Source organism: Vanellus vanellus (genome assembly GCF_965231255.1).
Source record: "Vanellus vanellus genome assembly, chromosome: 3".
Lineage (NCBI taxonomy): Eukaryota > Metazoa > Chordata > Aves > Charadriiformes > Charadriidae > Vanellus > Vanellus vanellus.
The window spans coordinates 74,273,704-74,297,425 of record NC_138907.1 but is presented as its reverse complement, the minus strand read 5'-3'; the positions used below and the strand labels follow the sequence as shown (position 1 = coordinate 74,297,425).

General features: G+C 43.3%; 2 protein-coding genes across 2 annotated transcripts; both read right to left on the bottom strand.

Annotated features, from left to right (window-relative positions):
* Positions 1–412: 412 nt before the first annotated feature.
* On the bottom strand, positions 413–5,173 carry FAM162B (family with sequence similarity 162 member B; the record flags this gene model as incomplete). The annotated part of the gene is made up of 4 exons (XM_082481244.1): positions 413–654; positions 891–999; positions 3,953–4,064; positions 5,056–5,173. 4 exons carry the CDS (start codon positions 5,171–5,173, stop codon positions 556–558), a joined length of 438 nt encoding a protein of 145 aa, XP_082337370.1. The 3' UTR covers positions 413–555.
* Positions 5,174–10,133: 4,960 nt separating this feature from the next.
* Positions 10,134–22,139, bottom strand: GPRC6A (G protein-coupled receptor class C group 6 member A; the record flags this gene model as incomplete). Its single annotated transcript, XM_082481055.1, has 7 exons — positions 10,134–11,254; positions 12,637–12,760; positions 14,240–14,452; positions 17,293–18,120; positions 19,036–19,074; positions 20,012–20,315; positions 21,946–22,139. The coding sequence occupies 7 exons, from the start codon at positions 22,137–22,139 to the stop codon at positions 10,134–10,136; spliced, it is 2,823 nt and encodes a 940-aa protein (XP_082337181.1).
* Between the last annotated feature and the right edge of the window lie 1,583 nt (positions 22,140–23,722).

Here is a 23,722-nt window from a genome sequence, read left to right as displayed (position 1 = left end):
TTCGCCTCCCCTCGCGTCTCCAAACCTTCTCTTATCATTGTTGAAGATTTGTAATATTTTGGCTGAGTACAGCTTGTTCTTCATGTAGAATGGCAAAAGTGGATTGCATAAGTCTCCTTATTTTTACAGTTTTCATACTTTCGCTTCACTGCTGCCTGCTCTTTGCTGTATTTCACCTTTCATTGAAAAATGCAACTAGTTTTCTGTAAGGCACTTCTATCTGTATAACAGAGCTCAAGATCAAGCCCGAAAGAAAGGTTTTAAGACATAAACCCTATACCTGACATTCTTAGGAAACTACCTCCCCTCCTTTGAAATTAATTACTGCTTTTAATCATGTGCAAAACATTTGAACTAATTTTAATTATATGCAACAAGTACATTGAGTATCTGTCTGATAAGAGACCCTCCATTTCTTTCTGTGGTTGTGGAACTACCCTTGTTGGCTCCAGTCTGTCCGACACTACAGTTACCCATTTATTGATGAAATTCACTAATCGCTTTCGGCACCGGTTAATTTTGCTCCTACAAGGACATTTGGCATTTCGTATGAATTTACTTTGTCTTCGACTCCGCTGCTAGTGCGGCTTCTTCCCGCCACTTGGCCTTCTTTGCCAAGTTCCAGCTTGTTAAGGACTCATGACGCGCAGCAGCCTGCGGAGGCAAAACATCTGCTTCAGAGCAGTGTGGTAGGAGGAACGATGCACCTCAGGGAAAGCCACCCAATCTTGGGAATGGCCGGCAACTACTTACGCCCCAGGGGTGACCGGGAGGTAGGTTAGCTAAAACGAGGGTGGGTGTAAGTTGCCGCTGTTCAGGTTTGTCTACTTTTCACAGAATGCCATCATTTTTAAGTAGGCTACGCGATAACTAGCTAGCGGTGTGCTCACCTTTTTAGCTGAGGCGATCACTGCAAAGCAGGCAATGACGGAGAGTCCGATCATGATGTAACAGGCTTTAACTCGAGCTTTGTTCCTCGCCCTGTCCAGCATCTCCGGCCTGCAATTACAGTTATTGAGTTGTATCATTACAAAACCGTGAAGTATCTCTTCTTCAAAGCATCGCAGGCATAACATCACCATTGAAAAATAAAACCAGAATTAGCTCCCGAAACAAACACCTTCAGCTTGCCATGACCGGTTGTGTACCACCCAAGAACTTCGTATTTTCTGACCCTAATCCATTGCCAGTGGAAAAGGAACATTTAATGAATTTAAGCTGACTTTTCAAGCTGGAAAAAAACCCAATTGCTCGCACAATAAATATTTGCACATAAATACTTGGGGTAAATACACCAGAAGTCATACTTTGAGCTCTATTTAAATGTAGTGAAATTGAAGGGGTTTTACCTATTTTAAACAGGTGGAGGAGTATATGTAGTGTCAACCAGATGTGGTGAAAGCGAGTTCCTCTTATTCAAAAGTAACTTTACAAATTAATTGCTGTCATATCTAACCTGTTTAGATGGCGTCCTGTATGTTGTAGGCTCAAGGGGCTTGGATAGGTGATTAAAACAGAGTTTGTACTGCTACGAGTTAGAGTTTTTAGTTCTCTAGAAGTGCCGCAGCTTTCTTTAAAGTGGCAGCTGATGTCAGCCTTCTCACAGGAACACACGCCTAAACAAGAACAAGCCACATGATGGTTTTTGCTGATCATCAAAGACAAAACTAATGAAACTTCTGTCCTGCGTTTGGCAGTAGTTGCTGCAAGAGAGGCGTTGTACGGCCCGGCGGGCTCCGTTGGTTCAGTTCCCATTTCCATCCTCCTCCGTTGTGAGAAGCAGCGGCAGGCTGGGAACTCCTGGGAACCAGGAGTACGGGAAATCTCCCTATCACTCAAATTTGTCTCAAAACCTTCAGCTAAGTCATTTTACGAGCCAGACCTTATACTTGGGAGTACTGGTTTTAGGATGTTCATTATAATGCTGGCTGTACACTATTTTCCTTTCATAAATCACATGGGAATGCTTTATACGTATAAACGTATATTCACAAGATACAAAATATAAATATACATTATACATATGTATAAAACCATAACGATATGTAAAAAGGATAGTTGCATAAAGAGTTGATTTTATCTTGTAAATAAAGACCTTGTAATGATCTCTTTCCCCCAAAACACCTTTAGCTTTACTTTAAAGAGGATGAGTGGTGCCATGGGGCAGAGGTGGAAGTTCTGCCCGCGGGAGTGTGTACCAAGGCTGAGGGCTGCAGTGCTGCTCTCGAAGGCTCAATGCAGCAGAAGAGGGCAAATCTGATGGGCAGCTATGCCATACTACCCCCTTCCTGGCCAGCGCACACACACATGCACGTAGTATGTGTCACGTTTCTTGCCGATGACTGACACTGCCCACAGTTCTAAGTAACTGCTTTTGTTTGGGACAATGGTAAACATCGTCTTTAAAACAAACCACACATCAGACCAGCACATAAAATCATTAATCCACTAATCCACTTGTAGCAACAAACTCAAAAACATAAACGTTATTAGTCTGGCTTATTAGCCTAATCATATTTCACAATGCGCTAATTGAAACTCTTCTGAAGCAGATTTTCACTTTCTGCCTCTGCTTTAAGGAGAACAGACCTGATTATATCCTTCCCTAATTGCACATTAGGGCTACTCAAGCCTTAATCAAGACTCTGGGTAAACCTCTGCTGAAGCCAATAACAGCTGTTTTAAAAAGAAAAAAAAAACCAACCCAACAACCCAACAACCTTGAATACGGACCGCAGATTTCACCATTAGTAACTTGCAATTCTGTTTTGTTGTGTTTTTTTTTTTTTTTTAAGTTAAAGCAGTGACACAGTTCAGCTTCAGTGTCTCACCATCGACTTCTAGTATATTATTATTTGTGATCTTACAGTTCTAAAAAGACTTTGCCCACCCAGAAAGTCCACAGCGGTGACACGCACTTGGCGGTCCAACTACTGCAGAAAAACATGTGACACGTGTATGTGTACGGACTGGCAAACGTGTGTGTCTTTATAAACACTTCCCAATAACTTGAATAGCTTTCAGAGCTTCTGAGACCTGTCTGAACCTTCCTCTAGAGAAGATGGTGGGACTAACCCGGTGCAAGAGAGGTGGGACCCTTTAGAAAGCCACTGTCCAGCTCAGCAAATGCCAGTGAAACTGTCGGGAACAAACAGGACCAGGCAGAGGATGTACCTGTTGCTTGGCACAGCTCGGCACGCTGCTGACGCGCAGCGTACCGCCCAAGGCAGGGACATGCTGTGATGATAAAAAGTAGTGTCCTGGGGAGAGACATCTAACACGCTACCAAACATCCTAAGAAAAAGGCAGCACTTGGCATTAGAGGGGTTTCGTGTGTTCAGTGACTGACTCCCTTGGGGGATGCTAACTTTCAGCGAGTCAGAGAACCGCAGATTCAGCGTGGTTTGGGTGCGAAGGGACCTTCAAAGATCATCTAGTCCAGTGGGTCAACGAGAATGGGAGGCTATGGCTATGTCAAGGACTTGGTTTTCCTTGGTGGGGGAAGTTTCTCTCATAACCTCCTTCTCTATTTTTTCTCAAATTCTGTAAGAAATCATAATTTGTTGGAGGTAATCATTCAGTGACAGTCAGCTTCCTTAGAACTGTTTATGGGAGCTATGAACAGAAAATATTGTTTACCAATAACATCCCTCTCTGATTGCACATAAGGAATAAACAAAATAAACAACTCAGTATATAAATGTAACTGAGACTGTCTACTCAGAGGGATCCAGTTCTTAATCCCAGGCTCTGGGGACTCCAGTAAGGAACATTTTTTCTTCTTAACCTCTAACCAGGACAGGAAATTCTCTTGCCCTCTAACTTGTTTCCAAGATTGTTTCCAGTTGAAAAACTGACTGGTTCAAACTCTGCGGAAAAGCTTTAGATCAGGATCACACCACCACTTTCCCTTCAGCTCCACATTCCCCTCGGACAAGAGCCGTGCACTTACGGGATCCTCGGAGGAATTTCTTCTTCGGTCTTGAAACGTCCAGTCCAGAGGAGGATTTTTTTGTCAAACTTCGAAGGTTTGTAACTTGCAACCACCTTGTGAGCCTGCTCAGCTTAAAGATGAGGAAAAAAATGCTTTGTCAAACCATGCGCTAAGAGTGAATGAACGATGGGTGGTAGCAACGGTTGGAAGGGGAAAACCCCTGCCCAGCCTGGTCGCTGGAAGGGTAACCCAGGGATTAAACTTCCAGCTCTCTGCTGGGCAGCGTTATCCCCATGCAGTCTCCTGAGCACCCCCGCATGCAATGAGTGTCTCTGAGGCTCTGGTTTGACCTCCCTGAAGCCTGTGGGTGTGGGGTACCCAACTCGGCAGAAGCACACCTGGCTACTATGCCCCGAGCCACCATGCCCCCTGCGGGCTGCGCTGCCCACCCAGCCACCAGTCAGCCCCATCCCCAGCTCCAGCCCAGCCCCATCCCCATCCCCATCCCCATCCCCATCCCCATCCCAGCTCCAGCGCCACGCCAGCTCCAGCTCCAGCTCCATCCCCATCCCCATCCCCATCCCCATCCCCATCCCCATCCCATCCCCATCCCCATCCCCATCCCAGCTCCATCCCAGCTCCAGCCCCAGCCCCAGCTCCAGCCCATCCCATCCCCAGCCCCAGCCGAGCTCCAGCCCAGCCCCAGCTCCAGCTCATCCCCATCCCCATCCCCATCTCAGTTCCAGCCCATCCCCATCTCAGCTCCAGCCCATCCTCATCCCAGCTCCAGCCCCAGCCCCAGCTCCAGCCCATCCCCATCCCAGCTCCATCCCCATCCCAGCTCCAGCACCAGCTGCAGCTCCAGCTCCATACCCATCCCCATCTCATCCCCAGCTCCAGCCCCATCCCCATCCCAGCTCCAGCCCCATCCCCAGCTCCAGCCCATCCCCATCCCCATCCCCAGCCCCAGCCCCATCCCCAGCCCCATCCCCATTCGGCCACCCCTCCCCCCCCCCCCCCCCCCCCCCCCCCCAGCCCCCGGGCACTGCCGCCGTCGCGGAGTCAGCGCCCCCGGCCCCGCCGTAGTCCCGCTCCCCGGCCCGGCAGGCAGCGCCCCTTACCGCGGGGAATACCCGGGCTCCGGGCGGGCTCCCCGCCGGCGGCGGCTCCCCGCGGGGCGGGCAGGCGGAGCGGCCCGGCGGACAGGAGCCGGCCCGGGCGGAGGCACGCCGGCAGCATGGCGAGGGGCGGCCGGGAGCGGCGGGGACCCTCTGCCTCGGCGGCGGCGGGAGCGACCCCGCTCCCGCTCCCGATCCCGCCCCGCCCGGAGGCGAGGAGAGGCGGGGCGGCCGGCGGCAAGGGAGGGGGGGGCCGGTCCTCCCGGGAAGCCACCCGGCTCACCCAGCGCTCCCGCCGGCTGCAGCTCTGCCCTCGCAGCTTCGGCGTTCCAGTCAAAACGCGGCGAAAGGCAGAGCCGCGGCGGTTCGGCTTCGCGGCTCAGCGCAAGGCGGGCTCACCTCCCGCAGCGCGGAGATGCCGCATCCGCGCTTCTGCCCTTCCACCGCCTTCAGAAGGTTCAAACGTACCCAGTCTCATCACACGCTTTTCTGTTTACTTCAACTGAAACAAATTTTCTTTTTTTTTTTTTTTTTTGCCCTTCCACGTCCTGGACAGAGTAAAACTTTATAAAACAAACAAACAAACAAACAAACAAACAAACAAACAAACCACCCCACGCCCCCCCCAAAAAACCCCAACCAAACAAAAAAACCAACCAAACAAACCAAAACCAACCAAACCAAATTAAAAAAAAAAACAAAAAAAAAAACAAAAAACAAAAAACAACAAACATCAAACAACAAAACAAAGAAACAAACAAAAAAACCACAACCCCCCCAAAAAGAACCATTCATTACAAACATATCCTTGAAAAAAAAATTCTGAAAAATGAGTACAGAATACATATTTAGTAGTCAGCAGCCCATGCCAGCATGGTACCAGTGCAACACAGTTTCCCACAGAATTGGGTCTGATGCACAGAACAGCAGAGGATTTTACATCCATCAACCAGCGCCAGAACGCCTGTGGACGAACAGAGGAAGCCCCACTCCCAAGGGATGGATCACTGCCCGGCAGCAGCCAAAGCCCTGTGCTCAACGTGGCGGAACAGATTATGTCTTGAACCATTTGTAGTCAAAACCTCCAGTTATCTGTTTTCAGGAGCAGAGGCAAAGCTGAGCAGCTTTTTCTGAAAGCAAACTGTTGAGTTGAGGAAATCAGAAATTTGTCACCAAAGTGAGTTCTAGTGTCCTCGATATTAAAAAGTTGGTTTTTTTTTTTAAATGCTGTTTGGACAACAGTTCATTCTGGAAAGACATTCAAAAAAGCGCTTTCTTTTCAGATGAAAAATATTTCTTTCCCATATTGATGTTTTCTTACTCACACATGTTCAATTTCCATTCCAAAATCAGTAATGTAACAAAATGTCCTTATTATTGGTAAAACATCAAAGCCATTACAATCCATTTAACTCATACAACTTTTAAACAAAATTAAAAAATCGATCTTCCCACATTCTATTTCAGAACAAAAATTCTGTTTGCAAATGAGCCGTTCTCTAAAGAGAAGAACCCGGCTCCCTGAATCTAAGCTCCACACTGACTTTCTCATGTCCTTCTAAAAATAAACAAAAAGGAAGAGCGTGCACCTCTTTGCACACACCACACGCACACACCCCCCCACACACACCCTAAGCAGCTCTGCCCTATATCAGAATGTTATTGGGGAGACAAAGACACATCAATAGAAATGACTTAGAGGGTGATAGCCTGCCCGTAGCCCCTTTGCCTTTGCCGCCTTCCTGCTCAAAGAGACCGGTGTGGTGTCTGGCAGTGCTCCTTGTGTCTGGAGACACAGCTGGGAAGAGGGTAGGAAGAGTCAGCACAGCTGGACTGGGCTGCTCGGCATCGTACCTTACGAGCAGCGTCCCAAACATTGCTGTTAGCTGCTAGTCATGCTGGCAACCCACACAGTTAGAGTCATGGTAGTTCCAATGGCCGTCTGCAGAGCTGCTGGGAGGAAGCCTGGACCTCACATAAATAGTTCCCAGCACTCGCCAAAGAACTGCTCGAAAGATTACGGGCAGCTGAAAGGCATCTGTACAGACAGAGCTACTGAAATCTTGGGGGAATTATGCCCTGGGGGAGGGGATTTGAAAAACCCGTTGGCCTTCCTAGTCTTCGTTCTCCCTAAAGATATTGTAGTCCGTGTGATAGTGGCTTCAGAATGCATCACTTAGCATTATTAACAATGAATGACAGAAAACCCAAAAAGGTTAAATAGTGGTTACATCCAGAGCAGCCTCCCACCGAGCTCCACAAAGGACATTTTCACACCTGACTTCTCTGTAGCCAGCAGCGTATTTGGGGACATTTGTCCTCTCTGTTGCTCTCAGAGATGGAAAACGTGCAGGTGGGCACATACAGACGTTAGGATTTTGAGAAGTGGGGGATCTTTCCAAAGTAAGCGGGCAGGGCAAGTTCTAACCCTTTTGGCCCTGCACGGTCTGACCTACGGGCTGTGCAGGGGGGGCTGTGCTGAGACTTCGCTGTGCCTCAGGAAGGTGATTCCCGTTCTGTGCTGTGGGGATGAAAATCCGTTTCAGGCTCATTTAATCTCTCCGTGCCTGGTAACAGGAATAGTTAGATTGCTGGAATAGTTACTGTTCTGGGCAGGGGAATGCAGGCAAATGCTCCCTTTAGCATCATGAACCCCTATTTTCAGCTTTTTTTATCCTCTCTATCGGGTAGCACAATCCCGTTATGTTCTACCTGCGTATGATCGCTTGCTTTTGCAGACAAGGCATTTAAAAACATATGTCACACAGCTTGGTATAGCATCTCTTTTTTTCTGCCAAGTCTAGCTAGCAAATCTGTTACATCCTCTCAGCTCCACCGTTGGCTGTTCTTTACGCAGAAGACCTGAGTAGCTGAAGACGCAGATGTAGCATGTAGGGATTCCTTTGAAATTCTGCCAGGTGTCATGTCTTTCCTTGAAGATACCTCCATAGAGACCTTCACATTGCTGTCACCACACCCGGTTCCTCAAGACACTTTCCTCATTGTCCTGTAGGAGGAATGCCCTACCATGCTTAGTTTTCAGCCTCAAGAACGTTTGTAAGAAGCAGATTTGAGAATGACTGGGTGCGTGTATTGCTGCTGTTCAAGGCCAAACCAAAGTTCATGGGGAAAAATAAGGAAATTAAGTGGGAAAACTCAATTTTAAATAACAATATGGCTTTAATCATTCCCTTTCCTTGTATCTTCAGGATGTGACATGCTCAACACTTTTCAAAATCATGAATACAGGTACAATGTTCAATTCAAAGTAACTTTTGTAACCAGCCCAGTGCTGGCAGTCGTTGTGCAATGTAAGCTTTGCTTCTCTCTTTTGGGGAGAGACTTCTTGCTGCATTGACAGCCAAATTGCAGGAATTTTAACCTTATTGTACATAACTTCATATTCAGAACAGTAATTGCAACAACTGATGTATGAATAGCATTCATCATGTAAATACAAGTGCATAAATCTTCATTCTTCCAATCCACTACAGAACTTACATAATTACTCAAATATGTATATAAATTGCACCCTGGCCATTCAATTTACTTTAAAAATGTCTTCACAGATACGTGTTACATATATGGCCTACATGTCACAGTAATTTCATTGTTGAAATGTGATTAATAGGTATTTTTAACAAAATACGAGTAGAAAAATCATATGGATATGGGTTACAACTTATAAATATAGATGATAGAAAAATAGATATATTGTACATAAAAATAATACAACATTTCTCTGTAACACCAAATCTACTGAATTTTATTTTGGCCTGCCACAACATCCATTTATTCCATATCCAAACAGAAGCATGGACAAAACTCAAGGAATGTAGCATTATTTCACAGCACAGAAGTTAAAATAGCAATGTTCCTATGGTCTGGGCTATGGCCTTTAGGAACACGGAAAAGTATTCTTCCCAGTCCTGGACTGGCAGCATAGCTCTGCTGTTTAGGGTTTGAAAAAACTCTGTGGTACCGTTGTCCTGACAGAAAAATTCCTTCTCCTCTGAATGTGCCTTTTGCCTCTCATGCAGAAGGCACGGCACAGCTGTGCTCACGGAGCTACAGAGCAGAGACCCACCCAGCGCAGCTCGTACCTGTTTGTTCTTGTGCTGTTCCTGCCTATCAGAATGGTGCATTGTCATTTTCTTGTTGAAAATCAGATTTTTAAATATGCGTCAAAAAAGCTAAAAACCCCATGCTGATCATGGCTATTATATTATTTATGTTAATAAGAGGGATCAATTAGTGTTTATAAGTTTTGACGTTACACATTGACATTACATCTTTAACTAAGAGGAATCAGAGGAGATGCATGAGGGGAATCAGTGTATTTCCTCTGAGTATGGAATAAAGTAGTAGACCATACGTATGTATAACTACCGAGCTCCAGAGAAATTCTTTACTTTTTTATATAGACTTCTCTTGAGTTCATTATCAGCCTGGTAATTACAAGGAAATTTAAAAGTTACTGCAGCACTCATCTGGAATAAAATGTGCAATTTTTGGGGTAAAAAAAAAAAAGGATTCACTGATACCAGGTGAAAAGGGTTACTGTTGGATGTTCAGGAGAATGGAAAGCCTATCTTAAAAGTGGAGACTAAAGGACTGGGCTTGTTTATCCTTACAAACAAAGGCTGGGAGAGGGTTCTGTTTGATCTGTAAAACAGATCCAGGTCAGAAGAAGAGCTCCTTAAACAACTGGGCATCAAAGACGCAAAAAAAAAGTGGGGTGAACCCATATGTTCCCACCTACATGTCTGCGAGAAATAATGATTTCCTGATGTTTCTGACCCACTTGGGGAAGTGAGATTGTGGATGAGGTTCCCGCGGGTCTATGTGAGCAAGCTGGGGAAGGAAGGGAGCTGGACCTCATGGTGCCTGCAGGAGCAGGGGCTGGGCTCCGTGGGAAAGGAGAGCCTTGCAACTCTGGTAATGGATAACTGCTTATGTACCAGAGGAGAAGACATTTGGTATGGCCTGCTCTCTTTGGGGGTGCCAAAAGGAAAGAGACCTGAAAGAGAAATGGCTCCCTAAGATGGCTTTTCATCTTCCAGTACGTTAACGTTGCCCAGTCATATGCTGGAGAGTCTTTTCCTGGCCATAGTCCTCGCAGTGCTTTTAGGAAGACCTTTCCCTTTTATTAGTCTCTGCCCAGGCACTTGGGAATGGCAGTTTCCATTCACAGAGTTTTTCTCAGATTTACACGAGTCTGAGATAGTAGCTCGGGAGCTGGAAGACTGTGAATCCAAAGAGATCTGACTAACAGCAACGCTGCCTGCGCTCTTGGAGGAATATGTGTAAATCATTTTGAGAAAGGCAGATTTTGTGTTTGTTTCTTGCTTGTAAAGGATGATGTAGCACTTTGGAAGAAAAGTGCAGCAGAGGATTCCATAGTTGGATATTAAAACAACGATGATTTCCACCGCTGGCAGGTATTTGCCAAACGTAGTTGCATAGACAGGGATAAATACGATCCATGCTATAAAGTAAATTAGCATGCCAAAGGTGATGAATTTAGCTTCGTTGTAGTTCTCTGGTAACTTCCTACCTTTAAAGGCAAATATGAAGCAGATGAAGGCTAGGGCAGCGATGTAGCCCAACATAATCCCAAATGCCACAATAGAGCCCTCATTGCACTCCAGAATTATTGCCCTTGGGATGGAGAAATTTTGCTTTACAAAAGGTGTCCTAAATATTACCCAGAAGGTGCAAATGACAACTTGAATTCCAGTGCAGGTGACCACAGTGGGAACAGGTTTATATACGCATTTCAGGAAATTCTGCAGCTTGGGATCAAAGCTGAAGGCTAATAAAATTTTTAGCGACTTTATTAAAATACATGAAATGCAGAGTGTGAAACTTATGCCAAAGAGGGCTTGCCTAGTTTTACACTTGAATTCTGTGGGTTCATCTATGAAGAAGACGGTGCTTAAAAAAATTAAGAAGTGGCTGAAGAGAATAATATAGCAGACAGTTAGACCTCCGGATGCCTTTACAACTGGTGTGTCCAAGTTTTTAGTAAATATTACACTGATTGACAAAACCAACACAACCCCAAAAGCAGAGAGGAGGATGAGGAAAATAGCAAACCAGTCCGTCCAGGTGAGGAAATGGATTGTCTTTCTGTAGCATGTGGTACTGTTGACGGGAGCCCAGTAGGTTTTGTTGTTGCATCGGTAGCAGTAATCCATATCTGAAAGCAGAAAAAGGAAGATAACTTAGAAACCCCAAGTAAATAAACTGCGAAGTGGATTATCGACGCTTGAGAGATACAAGAGGAATGTGGGAAGGGATGCGGAGGGGAATTCGCAGGGCTGAGGGTTCCTTCCGACTATTGCGGCTGCCGACCGGGCGGAGGAGCTGCAGGGCTGCGGTGGCAGAGGTGGCAGTGGTGACCGTGGTGGTAGCGGTGGCAGTGGTGACGGTGGTGGCAGAGGTGGCTGCAGCCAGGGGCAGGGAGGGGACAGGGAGTATGAGCAGGGTCCTAAAACTGCCTTGGTCTTCGCTGGCCGGTGATACATAACCTGGGCAGAGCTCTGGACAGGCAAACTTTAACTGAAACCTGATGAATGATTTGAGATGAAATCTATTATCTTACAAAAACCAGAACTATGTTTCTTTCATTTACCTACTTAGATAAGAAAAAAAGCACCCAACTTTCTCTTTACAGACAGCTTTTGAAATACAACAGCAAGAATAAACATTGCTTTAGACTATGCTTTTAGAGGTTACTTTTACTGTAAGATTCCTATTCTCTGATATGAAGAAACTTCACAATTATTTCAATTAAAAAGATAGGATCTAATTTCTTTCTGCTCTCAGGATATGAAAAGTACATTGTGCCCCAAATTTCTTAATTCCACATATCTCCTCCATATTTAATTTTCCCCTTTAAAATACTTTTCTCAAACCTATAAATGAACAGTGATAAAGCACACATCAGATTTGATACTAGAAAATATTACTGTACAGTTATATCACATACCACAGCAATCCTTGGTAAGACAAAAAATATGCTGGTAAGCAAAATACATAACCCTTGAACTTCATAGATTCCAGGTTGGCCTGGAGGTTCAAAGATCATCTGGTCCAACCCCCCTGCAATGAGCAGTGTCACCTTCCACTAGACCAGGTTGCTCAAAGCCCCATCCAGCCTGGCCTTGAACACCTCCAGGTATGGGGCATCCACAACTTCTTTGGGCGACCTGTTCCAGTGCCTCAACGCTCTCATTGTAAAAAATTTCTTCCTTATTGGGCTGGGTGTACTGCAGAAAGACAGGGAAGCGAGACTCTATTTTAATGAGAATTAGTCTCACTGACAAATCAGTCAGACTTTCCATCCTAACAAAGAATAATGCCAGTCACCTGGAAAATAAACTGCTTTACGTTTGGTCTTCTAAAAAGCATTTCATCCAAGTTTTATAGGCCGAACACTCATGTTCGGGAAACTAAGCATAAACAAATATTTTAATCACATTCCAAAATTATAGCCAAGGTTGCCAAGGCATGTTATAACCAAACAAAACAATCATATTTCTATCTAAATAAACCTTTATTTGGATCACAATTCCTTACCTGTTTGATTGCTGTAATGGTTTTCTGGGCAGTAAACACACTCATAGCAGCACGTGTGTGGACTTTCTGTAACCTTTTTCATCTGTCCTGGCCTGCAATGCTGGGAGCATGTGGACTGAACCTTCTGCAGTGTGCAGAGAACAAAAAAAAATCAGCTCAGGCCCAACTAATTACTAAGAACCATTAAAATAAACCTCTAGTAGCTCTGCAATTTGCACTCTCTTTTTGTACCTAGCATATTTCAAGGGAATCTGAAAACGATGGTGAAAAAAGGCATTGTAGGCTCTATGTTTCTTGTATTTTCTCCACACAGTCAACAAGTGACAGGATGGGCCATTATTTACCTGATAGTTTTATTTTTTGGCCCTGAATGATGATCAGTGGAACTGTCTGTAGCTTTAAAATCGAGACCAAAGTGTCTCATCCATCTTTGAACATGGGATTCATACTGCTGAGGATCCACTCCAAAGAAAGCCTAGAAGCGTCTGAGAGGGGATTTGAGTGGACTGCTTCATGAGTGGGATCCTGAAGCCCTGCTCAGCTGCTCTGAGCCTGGTGGAGACATCTCAGCTCAGGGGAGACACTTCAGCTCAGTTGAGACACCTCTGCGGGTGCTCTGCACTGCAGCTCCGACATTCCCGACCCTCGGCAGCTCACCCCTGGGTCGTACAGCACCACTCTGGGTGTGAGCAGGGCCTTCTCTCGGGGTCTGAGTTCAGGTCCTCTTTCCAAAGACAATTGTTTGTAAAATGCAGAAGCAGTCCTGAGGGACATTGCTATTTCTTCTCCCTCCGGGATAGTGCTCGCAATTAGGTGGAGACATTTCCTTGCCATCCTGGGCAGCGCCACAAAGAGGGGCAAGAGTTGAGCTTTTCTCCTGCCCTTAGCCTTTCCTATCAGCTGAGTCCCCACACTGGGACTGGAAGTCAGCCCACCTAGTGAGCAGCCTCTCCCCATCCCCCTAGTGCTTGAATACTTTGCAGCACAGAGCTGCACAGTGAACCAAGATCTCCGCCCGTGCACAGACCACAGCTTATCCAGCTGCAAATGGCCCCAGGCCACCCGCTAGTCCACTAGTGGCACCACCAGTGCCAGGGCTCCAGGTGGTGCCACCTACCTCAGACTCCCCCAGTCGCGCTGACCTCAGCCCTAACAGGAGCAAATAATCAACAACGCTTTTTTTTTTTTTTTTAAACAGTAAAGTCAACAGATACGAGTCTTCATGTACAAAATAAATGGTGGTGTTACATAAGAGAGGGAGCTTTATACACAGCCATTTTTTATTTTAAAACCTCTTTTCAAGATTCTGGAATAGCATCCTTAGGATAGACATAACTTCTGTTTTGCTCATGTAAGGTAACTTTCTAGGAGCATTCTGGACAAATAACTTCATTTCAAATCATTGAGCCTGCTTACAGGCTAACATGCTTCTCGGGGTGCACAAAGGTGGTTGAATAAACCCAGAGAGGATTCTTTGCTCTGAAAGGAGATCATGAAACCACAAGAGATATTTCTAGCTGACTCGTACTTCAGTTGTAAGTACTGGAGGGAGAAGAAAACATACGAAGCAAATTTCACATTAGGTCAACAAATTAAGAGTTACCTTTAGATCCAGAAATTCTTTTTTTTTCTCCTCATCCTCAAAGATGAAGTCACCTTTCTCTGGGTCATATTCTGCCATGGTGGTGATTTCCATGCTGCCATCAATTTCTTTCCAAAGAAGTACATCGTAACTGGTTCTCATGTCTCCATTGGAGTCAAACTTGATTTCTTTATCATCATCAATGACTGTAACTTTTTTAAGTTCTTCAAGGAGCTGAACACATGTATAAGGAACAATAACATACATCAGCATGATGTCAGTGTTATAAACTCAATAGTTTAGCATCTGTATGATAATATTAAATTAAAAAAAGTCATCTTTATAACTGTTTAATTTCATGTCCTACACAGAATTGCATTATTCAGACAATCCTGTTGACCTTAAAAATCTATTAATAAAAAAATAATAATTTCTTAACCCTATGCAATGTGTCCAAATGTTCATGTCAGTATTTTTTTCCAGCCTTGGAAATTTTGGTACAATCATGGGAAAGAACAGATTTTTTGCTTGCGAGAAACAATGGCATTTTGGAACCCTTTTGTAACTTTTGCAACCTCTGGTAAAGAACAACCATGAATGATGCTCTTGTTGTTACTTTACTGTCGCCAGAGTCGACCGGGGCAACATTTGTTTCAGAAGTAACCTCCCCCAGCATGTCTGGAAATATGTACTCTAATGTTGTTTTCAGCTTTGACTCTGACTGGTATTGTGTATTGCAATGTGAGCCTCAGAACTGTTAAATGAACAATATGTGCCAGTTTGCTCAGATGAAGTGGTCAATGGCACGATGGCAATGAACAGCCAGGCCATATCTAATAGATCGTAGAAAATATCAGAACAAGCATGCTTTGATAAGGCAACTGCCCAGCTTCTTATTCCAACCTGTTCTGTTCGACAGAGTGAAAGTTCTCTCTCCCGCATCACAAACAGAGAGACCAAAAGGTTCTGCATGAATCTAGAAAAGGACAGGTTAAGGCACATACAATCCACTCCCCGTTCACGGGGAGACCATAGAAAGACTTTCATGAGCTACTGTGGTTCTTAATTGAAGTAAAGGCTTTGTCCCTTTGCAGGTCTAACAATTTTTGGCAATAGGGATTAATTAACAAAAAAAAAAAAACAACCCAAGGTTTGGATGAATTTCACTGCCCTTTGAAAAGCACACTCTTACATGGATCCTTTTGTGATATTTATAGCATGTAACGAACATACTGACAAGTATATTACTTCAAAAGGCTCTGGCATGTATATGTATATAACACATCTGACACATATGAAATATCATTTTTCGTGTATAATATGTCTTTTTTTTTCAAACTTCATATACTCTTGATGCATTTCTACCAATTTATGAAGAACCAATGCATACTTCTAACCAATATTTCATCTGAGTTGTATGTTGCAGTCTTGTGAGACTGAGCAGGAAATTTTTTATTGTATATGCTCAGACTAGTAATTTCATCTTCCCCTTCTCCACTTTTCCAATTTCTCTAACAATATGGGAACAATGAAGCTTTTGGGATACAACTCAAGCTTCAGACAGAAGGGGCTAATATTTGTCAATGTTTTGATTTAATTGAAGGCTATTTTTGCAAAGGCTTTAACACGAATGCCTCTGTCATTTCTCTGTACATGGAGATGTGTGATATGGATTAGTTGCATTAGTAGCTTTATGTATATATATCCATTTCTGGAGGATTTAAATTTAGTGTAAAGGAAAAGTATTATGAAAACAGCACCGGGCAAATAACTCTTTCTTTCAGTTTTCTTCATGAGTTCTTAGCCTCTTAACAGGACCTTTAATTTGGGTGGTTTGGGATTTAATTCAACAGTGATGTAAATGCAGGTCTGTAAAGTTGTATCCCCTGTAGAGCAGTCCTGAATTTTTCCCATTCGCGTTAACAAATTCATGTAAGAGTTCAATTGTTACTGGTGGTGGGGTTTTTTTTGTCAAATCCCCTATCTTGGTTTGACCTGCCCTGACCTAGCATGAGAGGTCAGAGCAAGTCAGAGTGCTTCAGTGGTTGTTTGACTTTTAAATGAACTTTGTTTAATCCTCTGAGTAAAAGTGTGTAAAAGTGAATACTCCTGAGCAGGTTCTTGGGTAAAAGGTCAGGTCAGGTTTACTTGTCTGATTTTTCCTCTTCTTTTCCCACCCAGTATAGTTTGATAACAAGTACCTCACCCATCTTAAAGATTGTGTCTAATATCCCCACCAGTCACTTCAGTATAAATCAAGATCAGACAGAGGAATAGTCCGTTGCATTTTCACTTTCAAGTAAAGATTCATTATAGAGGAAAATACCTGAATTCAGACAAAACAGAGATAATGCTGAGAGAGAGAAGAAAATTGAAACTCTTTGGTGAATGCTCCTATCCTGCGATATCCCAATCTCTCAAGAGCACTCATCGCTGTGTATTACAGTGATTTGCAGCAACAGGACCAACCACTAGTAGCTGAAAAGCTGATAAGTCAACTGTAGACTGATTATACGTTTTATTCTATCCCAGCGAGTAGCTAGCAAGATGTTCCAGCAAGGACCCTACAGACTGGAGCCTTCATCCAAGCTGGTGCCTGCTCTGTGTGCTCTTTGAAGGTGGTAGGGGATGTGTTAGGGTAGCTAATGAAGCCCAGCAGCTTAAGATCTCTTCTGCACCTGTGGATTCATGTATTTACAGCCATTGCTATTGTACCTATGAAGGAGGAGGTGATGGGTATGCCGATAACTCATGATCAGTAAGCTATCTGCATGTGAAATGCAGTAATCATTTTGTATCTACAGCAGATCACAGCCATAGCTTAGCATGAGGAACTTCTGTGTCTACACAGGCCAAAAAAAAAGGTAAAACTGGATTTTAGTCCTCAGCACTGCAGCAGTTAGATAATACTGGTCTACCACGTAGTCGGTGATTTCAGTTGGTGAAGAAAGGCAGGAACAGGAATAAAAAGTCATTTAGTGAAAGGACCAAGCTAGTAAATCCAGGAATGTGTGAGCAAAAATGAGATGAAAGTTCTGCAGAGAGAATGAGACCTGAAAGAATTCGCATCATACCTCCCAGGGAGTGAAGGCAGAGGGATCCTTGCAGTTTCTGTCTTTGCATTGCCTTTTAATGGCGTGAGCAATGGCATAGACTGCAAGTACAGTACTATGGATAAATCCTGGTTCAATGTTAGCATTCAAAAAATCATCTCTCCAGATCTGACGTTTATTTTCAACATTTTCCAATAGATCATCCTGGGACTGGTTTGAAATGCACATTTGAAAATCATGGTATTCCAGGTGCGCACAGACTGACAAAAGCATGATATATTCATGTAAAAACTTGTTGTCATCAGTGGGCTTTTCAGGAAGGTTTCTCAGAAAATCTTGGAATGTGGACATGTCTCCGCTTTTAAATCCAAATCCCACAATGGTCCCCAGCTGTCTGATATTGGGAATTGTACTGATTTTGACTGCAGCCGACCAATTATCACTCGCTATCCAGATTTTTTTTACATTCCTCTCAATTGCCTTCTGAAACAGTTTGAGCACGTGGAATTGTCTCATAAAGACAACAATAACATTTACTCTGGTTTCCTTGACAATCTTCTCAATTGCACGGTCAACTTTGGTGTGAAAGGTGTTGTCAGAGAGATAGGCAGGCAGCATTTCTTTAAAAGCTATGCAAACGTTGTTTGCCATGGCCTGGACCCCAAAGCTCTCCAGAGCAAACCGACCATTGTCATCATCAGTGGCTATTACTCCAATCCAGTTCCACCCGGACTCACAGATCAAGTGGGCCATTGCTCTTGTCTGATGGAAATCGCTGGGGATAGTCCTGAAGAAAGAAGGAAACCGGATTTTGTCACTGAGGATTTCAGCTGATGACACAGGACTGACCTAGGAAGAGCGAACAATTCAGTTACGGGGGTGATCTCCTCCCAAGGACACCAAGAGATCCAAAGCTGCCATGATTGCTCTTTCATCCAGCCTGACCCAGGGCTCCCTCCTCCTGTGAGTGAACACCAACAAGGTGCAGCCGAGAGGTGGCGGGTTCCCTCACCGTGCTAGTCAGATGCAGACTCGTGCCCAGTACCAGTTCCACTGTTTTCATCCTCATCCACATAATTACTTCAGTGAAGGCAGAGAATAAAACCTTTCAAAGTGGATGTGACAATTATGCTGGTATAAGGATTTTGTTTTACTCTGTTCAGATACTATTAACGTGCTATTCAAAACAATATTTAAAACATTGGAAGCATTAAATCTTGTTTGAGTTATTATTTAAATTGCTAGTACCTTTTAATTTTGCAGTATTTTTCTGGCACTGAGTATATTATATTACATTTTCTCTGCAAGGTTTAATTACTATATTTTAAATGGATCATTAAATCTGTTAGAAGAATTTCCCAGAAAAACAAACAGTAACCAATACTACAGAATGCTCTAATTCTTTCATATAAAAGATTTATTACCTTTTTCTTGTGAATGTAGCTAGAAAAACATAAATGGAACATTGTTATCTGAATCTCTCTAATTTTAATCCTTTTCTATTTGTTTGTAGGAGATTTTTTCCCTACACTTGTATTTTCTACATTGTGCGACAGTTCTTAAAAAATAGATCTAAGCTTTCCAAAATGAGAGTGAGCTGTCTGGAGGGGATACCAAATCTTAGTGATGTCAGAAGATTTCAGGTGCTGTTGATGGGAAAAATATGCTGGGTCACCTTTTTCACCTGCATGTCCCAATGCGGATTTATTTCATTACTTGCTTTTTAATTATGTTCAAGCGTGGCATTTTAGTTTTCATACTTACTATAGCTCCTGTGGTGGAGCTGGAGGTCATAATTACTTCCTACCCTTGCAGGGAAGACTCAGAAGTTAAGTTTGGTTCAGATTTTAAGTCTTTTCCATGTGTTTGGTTACTATGTTGCTACTTTGCAGGGAGGTAATTTATGTCAGCTTCCCAAACCCAACCTACATCACAGGATGGTGTGGCAGTGGATCCCCTTTTCCCTTGTTGGTCCTGGCCTTGACCCCACTTTTTTACAGTGGTGAAAGTAGAAATGGAAGCACTGCCCTAAGTGCAAGTGTGGGACTGTACCAGTCCTAGAGAGGTCAGAAATAGAGAAGGATTTTTTGGGAAGGACCAGTGTGGATCTAGAGAGTTGTATACCCTCTTTTCTACAACTGTTTGAAGAATAACAAAGTAAATCTGTGGTTTAGAGCAATATTCCTCACTTCCCTGTCCACAGTTATAACAGACTCCAGCATCTAACCTCTCTCAGGCAGGAAAGATTTTCCAAATTTCTGGCCAAATTTGATTTTGTCTGGGTTTTTTGTTTTTTGTTTGTTTGTTTGGTTGGTTTTTTTTTCAGCTTGAGATGGGTTATTGTCATATTCACCGCCAGCTGGACTAGACATGGCGGGTCTAACTTTGTTGCCTGAACAAAGTCCTGGAGTGACACCCAAGGTACACTGGGGTAACTGGCAGCGCTATACAGGACTGACTGCTGGCGCTGCCGGGCTGACAAGAGCCCAGCATCATCCTGAAATAGCACTTGGAGGCGTGTGCCTCGGGCGTATTAACTAGCCCTTACTGCCTTTGTTTAGGCAAGTAAATCAAGCCCTACATTTAGAGTCGAATGACACTCCTCCTGATGTCCTTCGGTTGAGCCAAATCCTGCCCTGCAGCGAACACGTTGCAACCCCCACGACCCGAGCCGCACCTTTCTTCTAAGCGTGGTAAATTTGACCCTCTGTCCAAAAGGAAATAATTCCCTCAAACCCACCTGTGGGATTAGTTGCAAAGCCAACAGCCTTGAAACTGCCATCGACACCTCCGAGTAGCTGGCTCCAACCACGGCCTTGATTCTCGGGACATAGTTTGTGTAGTTACACTTGAACTCTACAACATCCTCAGACGAATTGAATTTAGACAGAAACCTCAGAGCTGATGCCATGGCTTTTGTAACCTCTGCGCACGTGTCATAGATTTCGTAGCCCAGAGTAACTCCGGGTAACAGCGTTGAATTGTTGATCGTTTCAATAGCATGTATCATTGCAAGCGTCTGAAGAAAAATTTGAATTTCAAAGCTGTCAGGAAACACAGAGGTTTTACTTTAGAAAAACATTGCTGGGAAGAAGGCCAAAGCAAAGTCTGTTTTAAGCATATCCTTTAGAACTTGACAGCTACTGAAAAGAAATGATGGATAGTATGTTGTTTTTTTTTTGCGATTTGCTTGGGTTGTAGCGTACAAAAGATTAGAAATCACACATTTTTGTCTCACCTAAGTGGGAGACTAAGCAAAATAAACCAAAATTTAAAATACACCTGAATAAAAATGATTTTCTTGAAAAAAACAGGTACTAAACCCAAAATTTTCATGGTACATGAAAAGTTGAAAGTGGTAACTTCAGGGAGCATCTGGCAAAGTCAGTGGGGCTGTTTCAATTTACTTCATCTGCCCAGTAAGCCTTTTAAAAATGTATTTATTTTCACCAAAAGCATGAAACAGAGAAAAGAAAGGACTGAATATTTCATAATAGAAGAAAATTTTTCAGAGGTTGAGGTCTTCTAGTGGTTGCATGGCCATTCCTAAAACGCTCTCTTAACCTGATGAAGCTACTACAGCTATTCCCCTTATCTCCAGTGGATATCATAACAGAGGCTTAATCAGAACTGTGTTAGTACAAAATGTCTCCAATACAACCAACCCTTCCCTCAGGCAAAGCTTTTCTAAAGTTTACAAATCTTGCAAACTAAATTAAATTTCAAATGGACCTGACATAGTTTATGACTCCATAGGAAAAGAGTGGAAGACTGACAAAATTATCAACTTCGTCTTCATTTTGAAATAAATCCAGATGGATACCTGCATGTACAGCTTGTTATTAGATTCAGATGTGGGATTAAGTTGCATGTAAAATTCAAATAGTTTGAGGATTTGCACCTGACTTAAAATTAAAGAAGATGCATATTTGAAATTCGTGGGCTTAGGAAAGCGTTATTATATACTTAAGATGAAGTTCTTCACCCGGTTTCCTTTGCATTCTTTCCAGAAAAATGGATGTTTCAAGCACAGTAGGATTTGGAGCCAACAAAATAAATATTCTGATGCATAGTCTGAACCTGAATCCATACATGACATGGTGTTTATATATAGTCTCTCCTATAACATAATTCCACAATTACAATACAAAGGGTAATGATTACAGTAATTATAGCAATAATTACAATCTAGTCGGCAAGGTACTATCATAGATTACAACTGAGCTGCCCTGTGAGGCATGGGATGTACTTTAATCAGTGGTTAGGTAAAATGGAACAGTCTGCCTGTGTTCAAATCACACAGGTGCAACTTCATAACAAATAATGAACAACAGCACATCACAGTACTTCAGATCTATAACAGAAAATTAACATTTATATGGAAATTAAACGACTGCCCAGCACAAACCTCCAGGGCTATTTGATTATATATGAAGACTGAAATAGGATCAAATGCTCGTTCCCTTCCTCAGGCAGCCACAGTATTTTTTACTGTAACTTTGCCATATTTTGTCACCCTGTATTAATTTACGTGCAACTTATGTGACGTCCAAGGTCTTTTTAAAGACTAAGAAATGCAAGAGAAACAGATTGTGTTGATCTTAATATAAGAAGCGCACGCCCGATGTCAGTGATCGCTTCTTTCTTATATATGTAATTTTCAGTGTTACTCACCCAGCGCAATTCTGAATTACCGGCTTGATGGGATATTCTTCCGGACGCAGCATTTCGCTGTGAACTGCAAACAAGCCTCCAATGACAATGTCCCCTGGAGAACTGGCACCCACGAAGTCGTCGGTATTCTGGCAAGAGAAAGCCATATCAGTGCCGATCACAAAGCAGGGGATCAAAAAGGTAACGAATGCCATGTTTCCTTTTCCCTCGCTCGCTCCCAGCTTGAAGTCAATTAAGCGAGCTGCAGGGCCAACAAGGGCTCCTATGTCATCTATAAACAGCAGCAAAGGAAAAGGGCTGCGCTCAGAAGTTAGTCACACCTCATAAGGTGCTTGTGTTTGCTTCGCTGGCTGAGGCTATTTTATTGAAGGCACTAAAGCGAGGCGGCAGTCACATAAAATGTGAGGGTGCAGGGGTGTGAGAGCGAAGAGGGAGGGAGAAAGATAAAGGCGTTTAAAAGGAAATGTCGGACGTAAAATCTGTTCTGCTGCGGTCAGAGTTTATTATACCTTATCTGAAACACACGGCAAATATTTTGGTACAAATTCGGGCTTGTCTTGACCACCTTCCAACTGAGCGCAGGGTGAGAAGAAGCAATCATGTAATATGGTAGAGATATTGCTGTGACCGTATTTTAAGGGCCTGGTCCAAAGAGTACTGAAAAAAGACCCCCTTGCCGCAGGGTGCTTTAGATCAGACTCTGGTCCAAAAAAACCCACCTCAAAACTATCAAAAGACTGCTTTTGCCTCAACCCTTTCCTTACCATTTTTTAAATTGTTGTATAAAAGTGGTTTGGATAAGTTAATATTCATGGTTCTGATGCACACAAAGGAGCAGGTTCTGTATTTACAAGCCAGTCTACGTTTACTAAACTCAGAACAGTGGCAAAACATAATATTAGTCCTATTTTTTTTTACAGGAGGGAAGCGTGCTCTCTTCTGCCTCTGGCTGAGGAACAGCAGGACATGAGCGGCAGCTCCTGTGCTGTGGGAGGAAGGGGAAGTAATCGGTCTCGGTGCCACTGTTCCTCTCGTGTTTGCAGGAATCGGATGATGCACCAGAAGGGGACTGGGGGAAAAGAAATAGAAGCTGGACTCTCAGCTTTCATAAACTCCAATGATAAACACCAAAGTGAACCTCTTTAGGACAGAAACATGACTGATGCTACTAAATAATACCAGTTTACATGAGACACAAATTCGACAATAATCCCTTTCTGTTCTTGACATTGGCTTGAGTCTGTATTTTCTTCTAATGGCTTCTTCAGATTTTGCTTCTTTTGGTAGTATGCCAAAAGACTCTCAGAGGAATGGGGTCAGGCATAGTGTTATTGTCTATGATTGCACTATAAGAAAGGCTGGGTCTTACACAGAAAATTTGAATCAAGGGTTGTTTTCTGGCAAGCAAAAAAGAGAAATGGGATGTCTGTTACATAGTCTTTCTGATAAGCATAATGTATACCATATAAATTATTTGTATTATTATAGTTTACTTTTTTCTCACTAGTCTTTTTGTAGAGTATCCATTTACAACAGAGGTATTTCTTGCAAATGCAAATGTTAATCCCCAGTTAAGTCACCATTCAGCCTCTTCTTTGTTATAACAGCTTGTTTTCTTTCATCTGCCTTCTTTCTTTCCACGTGGTATTCTCACTGCTGGGTCAGAGCATATAGTAAACAGCTGCCTGCACTTTTTTCTTTAATGTATCTGATCACATGCCTGTATGGGCAGACGATGATACTAGTTTATTCTGCTTCTATATTGACTTGGAAAAAA